Source organism: Siniperca chuatsi, linkage group LG18 (assembly GCF_020085105.1).
Source record: "Siniperca chuatsi isolate FFG_IHB_CAS linkage group LG18, ASM2008510v1, whole genome shotgun sequence".
Taxonomy (NCBI): domain Eukaryota; kingdom Metazoa; phylum Chordata; class Actinopteri; order Centrarchiformes; family Sinipercidae; genus Siniperca; species Siniperca chuatsi.
The window spans coordinates 2,887,198-2,899,305 of NC_058059.1; the positions used below are offsets into that span (position 1 = coordinate 2,887,198).

The window sequence follows — 12,108 nt, forward strand, 5'->3', positions numbered from 1 at the left end:
ATGATGATGTTGTAATGTGCTCTGCTGACCTATTTGTACTTTTATTATTATTTGTTATTATCATTATTATTTTTTTTATCTTGTTTTTAATGTTGTACAGCACTTTGGTTCAGTTTCGGTTGTTGGAAGGTGCTATAGAAATAAAGTTTGATTGATTGATTGATTGAAAAGAGGCATTAAAACAGTCTTTCAGGTAAAACATGAGACTCATGCAGGCTGTTATAGAAGGGGAGTTTGGGGCGGCTGCTCTGCAGACTGTAACTGGGTAAATTATATATTTTGCAGGAAAGATATAATGCAAAGAAGACATCAGTAGTAATAATGTTGAGTATGTAGAAAATGTCCTGAATGTCTTGATTCGGGTGCAGGCCTTATAGCTACTTTCCACCACTGCCTGTGTTTAAGCATATACACTGTATGTGTGTGACGTACCTTTCACATCTTCATCCTCAATAGTGGTGTTGCTGCTGTCGGATGATTCCTGCAAAGTGCACAGACAGAAATGTTAATTACCAAAAAAAAAAAAGAAAACATACATACACCCACAAGCACTAATACCCACACACACACACACACACACACACACACACACACACACACACACACACAAATGCATGCACACACGCACACAAGACACTCAAGTTTCTGCCATCGAATCTACAACATGACTCGATCTTAACACATGATTTTGCCAAAAATACAGAACAAATACAGCTGCACGCGTCACTCAGCAGCACACCGGCACAACCCCATCTACGGACTGAGCCGTTCCTGTGTTGACGGACATGGACGACTGTACAGCACATGACGTTTAGCCACTGTTACACACGGTCCGAACAGTGGGATGATAATCTGCTGACATACATGGACTGCTCAACCAGCAGCAAGAACCACTGAGCTCCATTAATCTGAACACAGAGGGGCAGTATAAGACAACGAAACACCTCACAGCTCCAGCATCTCACACTCGCTCCATCTCCCTCATGCATTAACGTACAAACAGATGCACACAGATATGTAAGGATATTCAACGAAATACACAAATCCTGCAAAAAAAACACAGTTTTTCAAATACAGCTTCACCCACACAGATAGAGAAACGGAGTGAAGACGAGGATGAAAAATGAAAAACAGAACAAGAAATAAAGAGATGGAGGGAGGGGAGGAGGATGTACCTTGGTCCCATCTATTGGATTATGGATAACAGTAGTCTGAGGCTCCTGGAGGAAGAATGGAGAGAAAGGAAGAAAGACAGACAGACAGAAAGGAGAAAATGGGAGGGGAAGTGAATGGAGATAAAGAGATGTTTTATGATGACAAAATGAGAGTTTGAGAGACATAAGAGGAAGATCAATAGAGAGCAGGACGTGAATAATACATGGGAATAGAGAGAAATGAGTGAAATATATACATTTTGAAGAGAGAAACGGCTCTTAATGGCAGATGATTGTAAGGGTCTAACAATGAAACCATCAGTGATAACGACTGATCTGTACCAATGCAGCAGTCGTTAAACTCAACTCTCTCTCTCCCATATTAATCACTTTTTTTACCCATTCATAAAAATCAAATCAATAAGAATCACATATATAATACTACTTATAATAATACACGTTTTCTTCCATATATGGCAGATTCCTACATGTATGCGACATGTACTTTGTGCCACACAGATACAGAAAGTACTGTACATAGTTTTTAAAGGATAAGTCTGGTGATATTCTATAGTTTTCTTCTTGTCAACAAATCCCATGAAAAAACAAAACCAACAGTGAATGTATATAATGTATCCGCTAACAGGTGTTGTGTGTGAATCACAGCCTGATGTGTCTTCCTCCTCTGAGCCGCAGAGCTCCATCGTTGTCCAGAAACTATTAAAACACATCAGTGAGCCGCACTGTTGCACTGGGTGACATGTTGCTTCATCACCGCGAACACACACACACACTGTAGTTTATTCTGACTCAGTCCCACACACACCGTCCTGCTGCCCCAAACACTCACTAGAGCACCACATGTGGATTCATCCGCCACTGAAAATAGTCCCCAACAGATGCTCTGTTCCCTCCTGTTAGTTTGATAAAAACTACAGCGAGCAGCTGTTTTAGGAAATTAATGAGCCTTTTTAAACATGAAACTATATATTTGTGAGGTGTTTTTAAAGATTTACGTCTCGGAGCTGAGAGCCGCAGACAGGAAGTCCGTACGGTTTGGGTCTTCTCATGGGATTTGTTGAAGATAAGAAAAATATAGAATAACACAAATAACACAAAGCTTATCCTTTAACTGCAATATACAAACCATATAGAACAGTTTCATTATTAAGTAAATATGAAACCTGTGAAATCTGTTAGAAAGTCATGAAAAATAAAATACACAAACATGTTTAAGTTCATACAGAATATAAAGTGCAACATATATGGTTTTTAATCAGTTCTGTTAAATGGGACCTCTCTCTCTCTTTGCTGTATATTTTAACACCTTAGAGGAATAGTTCGATGTTTTGGGGAAAACGTTTACTTCCTGTTTTGCCAAGAGTGAGGTGAGGAGATTGATTCCACTCTCATGTTCAACAATATGAAGCTAGAACCAGGTCACGGTTATTTTAGCTTAGCATAAAGACTGGAAAAAGGGGGAAACAGCTAGCTTTGCTCTGTCCAAAGATAACACCTCTAAAGCTAACTAATTAAGACGTTATATTTTGTTTGTTTAATCCGTACACAAACAGAAATGTAAAAAAATAAGTTGTGGTTTTACGGGGATTGCCGTGACAACAAACAAATGAATTACTGATCTTCGCAGGTGTATGTTTTTAACTTTGGATAGAGCCAGGCTAGCTTTCCCGTGCTTCCAGTCTGTATGCTAAGCTAAGCTAATTGCCTCCTGGCTCTAGCTCCATACTTAACGTGCAAACATGAGAGCAGTATGGATCTTTTCATTTAACTCTCGGCAAGAATGGGAATAAGTGCATTTTCCCAACTTGTCAAACTGTTCCTTGAAAAGCTGCAAACCTTGAATTAAGACATAAAGTCTTAGCAACTATGATCTATTGTCCAAAGCCTCACAGACCTCTCTGCCTCTCTCTTTCAGACACACTCTGCACTTTGAAAGTGTAACGGACAGACAGACGGACAGACGGACGGACACAGAGCTGCATACCAGTGCAGCAGAGGGGGTGTTGCCTTTGGGACTGGTGACTATGCTGTTTCTCGTGCTGTTTGTCTGCGGCTGTGCAGGAAACACAAAGTGCTATATTAGTGCTCAGCAACAACGGTGAGAGGTGCCATCTGCTGGTTGTAAAGTGGGTGGTTACTGTGTAAAACAAACCCCAGTGTAATACAGATAAAAATAGCAGATAGAAGCAGAGCACTCCAGAGACAAAAATAGTGGGCAGAAAGAACGAGTGCAGTCATCCAACTTCCAGGGTTTGAGAGAGCAGTCAGTCAAAGACCAGACACATATAGATCCAGAAAGGTTTCCCCACATTTATGACTTCAGTATTAATTAGAGAGAAAGGTTTTACACAGTTCATCATGTCAATTAATTCCTATCAGCAGTAAAATCCAAATCAATTCCAGCCAGAGCTCGGATATTCCGGTCTGGGCTTTTTCATTTTCATTGGCTTTCACTGGCAGTGGATGCTATTTGGCAGATGGCAAATTAAACCAATGACAGCTGTGCACCTCTGCAACATCTGTCAGATATAAAGAAACAAGCATCACATCCATTTTGTCAAACTACACGAGCTCTTCCAACAGACATTAGTAAGTCTTAATGTATCCCTCCCGAGTAAACAACATTCAACTGCCTCATTTCAGCGGTGGAGGAGGAGGAGGTCAAAAAGAGACACAGCGCTTATGAAAGGAGTGTGAGGTTTAACAGGCCATTCACACACACATAAGACACTATAAACAGCCAACGACATGCTAAATATACAGACACCCTGATTTATAAGGACTCACATAGACGTAACCAGCAACTCCTCTTCTTCTACGACAGCATGCACAAACACACAAACGCGGACGCAACGACTTCATGCTTGGAACCAGTTAACTAACTGCATTTTCTGCTCATTATTTTCCTCAGCAGGGTTTCCTGTAATTGAAAACTGTGTTGGAATGAAGAAAAAAAAGAGACAGACAATAAATTCTGGCCATTACAGGGTGAAGATGGAAACGGGTAGGCGAGATAAATGGCTTCAGAGATGACGTAAGAACATTTGCAAATTTGTAGAATCTTAGTTAACCACCCATTTGCAGTATATTTAGTATTTTTGCTGTTACACATCTGATGTAAGCAGCCATTTTGATTAAATCTTTCACCGCAGCTCTAATAGGAAAAGCTTTACACATTCCTGAGTAAAGCAGGAAGCTTGTGACAGTTTCCGTAACCACTGAGGTGACCCCATCCGTGGCATTACGCTGGCATTAGGGTCGCCCATTAGTGTCACTGAAAACCAAAGGGCAAAAATCAGCCAGCAATTTTAAAGCATCACATCTCCCCTTTGAAGGTATTTGCTGTGATGTTTATCCTGCCGGCAATCCGGCCGGAGGGATAAACAACCGTTCAGCTGCAAAGTCAAATTTAAAATCCATCATCTGTGCTGTGTCTTCTTCTGTGGTGTCCTTATTTTCTGACCCGCCGCTGCTGCCACCCGACGTGAGAAGAGTCAGTCGTGCGAACAGACTCGACAAATGACTCAGGAGACCTTCGTGTGAACTCTGCAAACCACTAAGTCTGATAAGTGAACTGTTACACTGTGGTGGGTTTCATGTGTTGAAAGGAGCTTATTGCAGTAGTATATTAATTCAAAGTGGTACTCATTCACTTCACCCTGCTGCTTTGTTAAGGTCGGTCTGGGTATTTGGACCAGTAACTCTCACAGTCAAGGGTCTATTTCTCCTTTCTAGATCAAACATATTGTATATAGCAGTATTGTATTTTACATCTTGCCTCAGTTTATAAACCTAAAACACACTGGCTTCTATACAGATGGAAACAAGGCTGCAGTCCAGGTATGTGTACCAGGTAAAAAAATAAAAAAATAATTTACAGGTATGGTTTTTTTGTAAAAAGCAATGACAATATCGATCGGTTGGTCCACCACTTTGGTTCAGACTGAAATATCTCAACAACTCTTAAATGGATTGCAACTGAATTTACTACAGACATTTATGTTCCCCAGAGGACGCATCCTAGCATGCTGACATTAGCATGTTGGGTCCCCGATTGACTGGAAGTGATTTAGAAATAACTGTGGGTAAAGTCCTATTTGCACTTAATGAGTGCAATTGCGTCTGATTGCCTCCAGAGACACGCAGGTTAGCTGAATTGAAAGCTCTAATTTGTCTACAGATGTGTGAGTGTGAACTGTTTGTGCGTGTGCTGGGATACACTCCAGTCCCCTCAGGCCCTGAGATGGATAAACTGCTTCAGAAATAGATGGAGGAAAGTGCAAACGTGCAAAAACGTCAAGTGTCATTGACAGTAGGAGAATGGAGACTTTGCTGAAAGTGAAGCAGCAGGAGTTTTTTTTTTTTTTTTGAGAAGATGTGAGGAGATGTGGGGAGAAGATGTGGGGAGATGTGATGAGAAGATGTGGGGAGAAGATGTGAGGAGGAGATGTGAGGAGGAGATGTGAGGAGATGTGGGGAGGAGATGTGAGGAGATGTGAGGAGGAGATGTGGGGAGAAGATGTGAGGAGATGTGGGGAGATGATGTGGGGAGAGATGTGGGTAGGTGATGTGGGGAGAAGATGTGAGGAGGAGATGTGAGGAGAAGATGTGGGGAGGAGATGTGAGGAGGAGATGTGAGGAGATGTGAGGAGGAGATGGGGAGAGAGATGTGGGAGAAGATGTGAGGAGAGAAGATGTGAGGAGGAGATGTGAGGAGGAGATGTGAGGAGGAGATGTGGGGAGAAGATGTGAGGAGGAGATGTGAGGAGGAGATGTGGGGAGGTGATGTGGGGAGAAGATGTGAGGAGGAGATGTGAGGAGATGTGAGGAGGAGATGTGGGGAGAAGATGTGGGGAGAAGATGTGAGGAGGAGATGTGGGGAGAAGATGTGAGGAGGAGATGTGAGGAGATGTGAGGAGGAGATGTGAGGAGGAGATGTGGGGAGAAGATGTGAGGAGGAGATGTGAGGAGGAGATGTGAGGAGAAGATGTGGGGAGAAGATGTGAGGAGGAGATGTGAGGAGAAGATGTGAGGAGGAGATGTGAGGAGATGTGAGGAGGAGATGTGAGGAGGAGATGTGGGGAGAAGATGTGAGGAGGAGATGTGAGGAGGAGATGTGAGGAGAAGATGTGGGGAGAAGATGTGAGGAGGAGATGTGGGAAGATGTGAGGAGGAGATGTGAGGAGGAGATGTGGGGAGAAGATGTGAGGAGGAGATGTGAGGAGGAGATGTGAGGAGGAGATGTGGGGAGAAGATGTGAGGAGGAGATGTGAGGAGAAGATGTGGGGAGAAGATGTGAGGAGATGTGAGGAGGAGATGTGGGGAGAAGATGTGAGGAGGAGATGTGGGGAGAAGATGTGGGGAGAAGATGTGAGGAGATGTGAGGAGGAGATGTGGGGAGAAGATGTGGGGAGGAGATGTGGGGAGAAGATGTGAGGAGGAGATGTGAGGAGAAGATGTGGGGAGAAGATGTGAGGAGAGATGTGAGGAGGAGATGTGGGGAGAAGATGTGGGGAGAGATGTGGGGAGAGATGTGGGAGAAGATGTGAGGAGGAGATGTGGGGAGGAGATGTGGGAGAAGATGTGAGGAGGAGATGTGGGGAGGAGATGTGGGGAGGAGATGTGGGGAGAGATGTGAGGAGGAGATGTGAGGAGATGTGAGGAGGAGATGTGAGGAGAAGATGTGGGGAGAAGATGTGAGGAGATGTGGGGAGAAGATGTGAGGAGGAGATGTGGGGAGAAGATGTGGGGAGAAGATGTGGGGAGAAGATGTGAGGAGATGTGAGGAGGAGATGTGGGGAGAAGATGTGGGGAGGAGATGTGGGGAGAAGATGTGAGGAGGAGATGTGGGGAGAAGATGTGAGGAGGAGATGTGGGGAGGAGATGTGGGGAGAAGATGTGAGGAGGAGATGTGGGGAGGAGATGTGGGGAGAAGATGTGAGGAGGAGATGTGGGGAGGAGATGTGGGAGGAGATGATGAGAGAGAAGATGTGAGGAGGAGATGTGGGAGGAGATGTGGGAGAAGATGTGGGGAGGATGTGGGAGAAGATGTGAGGAGGAGATGTGAGGAGAGATGTGGGGAGAAGATGTGGGGAGGAGATGTGGGGAGAAGATGTGGGGAGGAGATGTGGGGAGAGATGTGGGAGAAGATGTGAGGAGGAGATGTGAGGAGAAGATGTGGAGAGATGTGGGAGAAGATGTGAGGAGATGAGGAGATGTGAGGAGGAGATGTGAGGAGGAGATGTGGGAGAAGATGTGAGGAGATGTGAGGAGGAGATGTGAGGAGAAGATGTGAGGAGATGTGAGGAGATGTGAGGAGGAGATGTGAGGAGGAGATGTGGGGACAGCTGACGTGAAAAACAAAGGAATTTGAGGCACTCTTCTTTTGTAAATATGTGAGAAGGAGGAAGGAGAACAAAGAAAGACAATGCAGCAAATCTTTTTGTTGAACACAGTCTGTCATCAAGGAGGAGCCTTTAGCTGAGAGTCTCAGACACGCTGAAGGAGGCCGAAAGGTTTCTCCAAAAAGTGTCTTGAAAGGAGCAAAAAACTTCCCGGTTGAACAAGATCAGAGAGGCTGAACAGTAACTGAAATGAGGAAATGAGGAGAATGTGCTGCACCACATGGGTATTTACTCAAATGAGAGTTTCTGTTAGGACGGGGGAGGTGATTTATATTCCTACTAAACGAATGATCTTTGTGTTACAGGAGCACAAAAGACTAAAATACATTCTCTTTAGTTTTAAGAGAACGCTGTGGAAATGAAAAATGACGTTTAATTTTGCAGGAAATGGAGGCAAGTGGTTTGCTCGGCTTGCACATCAATTACATACTCCGTTCGGGAAGCACTGCAGCCCTGCGAGTCTGCCATTATTTTTCTGAGTCACTGTCTGATTCAACAAACATCATTTTAAATTTGCATACTGAGATCTTCTCCTCTTGCTCTTAACACCAGTGCTAAAAACATGGTGTTTGGTCAATTTGGCTTCAAAAAAGTGTGATTTAATGTGAAGCTAAAAGACTGAACACATCTGCCAGTTGTTCCTGAAAAATGTTGCAATGGTTAGAGAGTGATTTAACTACATGCAATTAAAGCAGCATTAATTGTTTTTTGACCACAGCAGAACAAGGTGAAAAATAAGTAATAAGGTTGTTACAGCTAATGTGTTAGCAAACAACTGCCTATTTATACATCCACTAAGAAACATTAGCGATGTGTGGGAGTCGTGTTTCTGGCCAAATGTCCAATATTCACTCTCCTTTTAGCTCTGGTTTGGTTTCCACCAACTCCTGAGGGAAATACGTGGCTCTTTAGCTGCTAAATGTTCCACTTTCTTCACCAGCTAGTCGCTAACTGTGTCTGTCTGCCGTTTGGTGTTTGGCAGCTGCCTGCTGCTGCGGGAAATGACACTGATGACGAGAGCGGTGACACTGAACCAAAACAGTCATTTTGCAAAACCAAAACAATGAGCTGAAAGATGCTAAAAAAAAAAGCTGCTTAGAGGGGAACTGCAGAGTCAAGTGCTAATTCTCTGTTGGCACCTAGTAAGCACCAGGACATCTAGATGCCTAGGTTGAATCCGAGCTAAGTTTGGTTAAAAAGTGAATGTTTTTTAGACTTCTAGGTTACATATAACCCTTGTTTTAACAGCACTTAAATGACTATATTTGAACATGTAGTTAGGTCCTGCTTCAAATTGAAATATAGTCCTGCAACTCACCAAATCAGTGTAGTTCAGTGTGCGCATGCTCAGTTTTGTTCCTCAGTATCAGGACATAAGAGAGCAGTTACCTAAAATAACACTGTAAAGTGTTCATTTGGGTGTAAGAGCTCAAGCAAATACTCTTTTCAGGCCTCGGTTATAACTGTCACTCCCCTCTAAGTATGATGAAGTAGTCAACCACAACCATTGCATAACAACAGATTTTAACTCTCGTTGATTGCCCTTAGCTATTGCACCTGCTTGGAAAGAAAACAAGAGCATCTTCCCAGGAAACGACTGTAAAACAAAGAGAGGGGAAAAAGCAGAGCGGGTGCCTGCGCTAATGCAGGAATACTGAAGTAGCTTCCGAGTTGTGCGCATTGGAGTGACGTCAGGGTGCAGCAAAGGAGAAGCTGTGATTATGTAATGATAGATTAATCATCTGGTAGGAAATAATCTGAGATTAGCATCAGGCCACCCGAGGCGGGAGGGGAGGGGTAGTGTGGAGAGGAAGAGCGGAAGAGGAGGCTGAAGGAGGAAAAGGAGAGTCACAGAGAAACAGGTCAAGACAGAGAGAGGAGGAGAGAAGAGAGGCAGCGATCGGATGCTTCACTATTAAACATCGTTTACACACCAACTACTCCAAAAGGTACAATGCTCTCAAAAAGTATATAGTTTGTTTATTTGTGAGCACAAAATATTATCTTGCGTGAACAAGATCCATATCTTGTGCGCATAAAGTAATTATCTTGTGCGAGTAAGATCCATATCGTTTGCGTACAAGTTATTATCTTATCCAAACAAGATCGATATCTTGCGCGCACAAAATATTATCTCGCGTGAACAAGACAGATATCTTGTGCACAAAAAGTTATAATCTTGTGCCAAATAGATCCATATATTTTATGCACAAGTTATCATCATATTTTAAAAAACGATCCATATCTTCTGCACAAAAAGTAATTGTGCGAGTAAGATCCATGTCTTTTCCACACAAGTTTTTGTCTTGTTTAAAAAAAGATCCCTATCTTATGGACACAAAATATTATCTCTCGTAAACAAGATCCATATTTTGTGCGCATAAAGTTATAATCTTGTGTGAATAAGAGTTATTTAATGGGAACAAGTTATTTAAACATGTACAGTTTGGGACAGCTACCTAGCACTTCTTCTGTTTCTAAAAAGTAGCTCAGGATCCATATCGTACGCGCACAAGTTAACATGTTGTATGCGCAAGATAATAACGTTTGTGTAAACGAGATATGGATGTTGTTCATACAAGATAAGTTACGTTGTGCACACAACACAATATCTTGTTCCTACAAGATAAAACAAATATCATCCTTCGGGACTTTGGGAGAAAAAGTCTGTACAAAACACTCTGAGACTATTTATTTATTTATTTAGCTTTAGATTTTAAGAAAAATGTACCTTTTCTGAGAGTATTACAAATCCTACTAGTCGTAGTGGTCATAATAAAAGTAAACAAGATAAAGAAAGTTAAGTACAGACATTGGACAATGGGAAATAAATAAATAATAAATCATCCATCCAATCGATAAGTCCAGGCTTAATGGAGCGCAGTTTTAGTCTGTCTACATAAGATAAAAATTATAGAAGTTAAAGTATAAAAGTTATAGAACTCGTCAGGTGAGCCTCTAAGAGTATACTTTATTTGTCAGAGGTGGAGAAACCGCACAAGATCTCTAATCCACTGAATATGTGACGGTGGTGATTCGTGCACCAGATCAACAGATCTACCTACTAGAGAAGCAAAAGCTTCTGAATTATCCTGTTGTTTGGACAAAGATAAGTCCGCTTGTACGACACCATTTGCTGTTAGAGGGGAGGGTTCAAATGGTGTTCCAAACACCTCTGTAAATGTCTCCAACACAGACGTCCAATAAGGGCAGAGTCTCGGACAAGTCCGGAAAGTGTCAATAAGACACTAAATCAGGATAAATCTTAGAAAGCTTTTATTTGAAAAGTGAAAACTGCAACGACAGCAAATAGAGGAAGTATGGACTTGTTGCAGAATAGACTTCCAATCAATTAATGAGAATTCAACTTTCATTTCCTCAATGAGACTTAATTATATCAAGGGAAGAGCAATTAATGGCTGAGAGTATGTCATGTACTCTAGAGATAACTCCTTTATTCTGGGAGTCTCATTTAGAATGTGGCATTTGTGGAAATTGGGATGTTTTAGTACGAATAAAGTCACGGATATCGTAAAAAATGTAATGGGGGAAGATGAGGTTTTTGGGAAATCTGATTGAAGGAGGCATCTGAGACACATTTAACCAATTACCTACGCAGCGTACACTGAACTGCTCAACACAGTAGATATACCGCACACACACACACACGCACGCACGAACACACATTAGCGACTGTACACAGACACTTAACCTGAGAAGAGTGCAAGAAACACCTGTGAGACTGAAGAGGAGAAAGATAACGTGTCCGAGTCACTGCAGATTCAGCGTCTAAGTATTCACTTCAGGAAATGAGACAGTGCAGAGACCAATACTTTAATGAGCTTTGCTTTGGCACAGGGAAATATTTTGGCTGAAAAATGTCTGCAGTGGAGTGATGCAAAGTGCCGGCTGTGCCAAACTGAGGTGTCTGAGAGTGGCGAGGAGGTAACGCAGCCCCGTCACACCAGCCAGTCAGAGACACGCTACCATCGGGGGTCACGGGGTTCAACCTTCAAAATAAAAGTGCAAAATATCCTTGTCACATTTGTTCCCGTTTGGTAAAGACCAAAGTTAAAAAGTGCACTTTTTTTCCTTAAGTTTGGTTTTGTATTGTCATCCCTACTGACTGTTTGTTTTAACATAATTTTACTATATAATTACAGTAACTTTGTGACTTTTGTGATGTTGTTCCTTCTTTGCTCTTGAAAAACTGTTTTATTTTGTTTTTTAGTCTCAATTATGTTTATTTGATGATGGTTAAATAAGTGTTGGTACACAGTTTGTAAACAGGATTTCCTGGTAAAAAATATATTTTAGATTATATTACATTATTTAATAATTGGATATTACTGTATTTTAACTTATTGTCTGTGGTAACAGTATTGTCTGACTTGTCTATGTCTAGCCATATTGTTGTTCTGTGAAGTCGTAATATTCATTATTATCATTATTGTATTGTTTTAAAACTACAACTAATATTTTTGAACATTGGCTACATTTGGGATAAGTTGCCAGTTAAGGCTAATGTA

The 12,108-nt window shown here is 42.0% G+C and overlaps 1 protein-coding gene across 7 annotated transcripts in view; it reads right to left on the bottom strand.

The window, feature by feature from the left end:
- The window catches only part of LOC122865659 (calcium/calmodulin-dependent protein kinase type II subunit beta), a 51,955-nt gene that overhangs the window by 8,855 nt on the left and 30,992 nt on the right, over positions 1–12,108 (bottom strand). For 3 of the 7 annotated variants that reach the window (XM_044174398.1, XM_044174397.1, XM_044174404.1), the window contains 3 exons: positions 3,160–3,228; positions 1,176–1,220; positions 433–481 (listed from right to left, as the gene is read on the bottom strand). In XM_044174398.1, coding sequence (XP_044030333.1) covers positions 433–481; positions 1,176–1,220; positions 3,160–3,228 — 163 coding nt within the window. The remainder of the gene's footprint in view (positions 1–432; positions 482–1,175; positions 1,221–3,159; positions 3,229–12,108) is intronic. The other 4 variants (XM_044174401.1, XM_044174400.1, XM_044174403.1 and 1 more) reach the window with 2 other exon arrangements.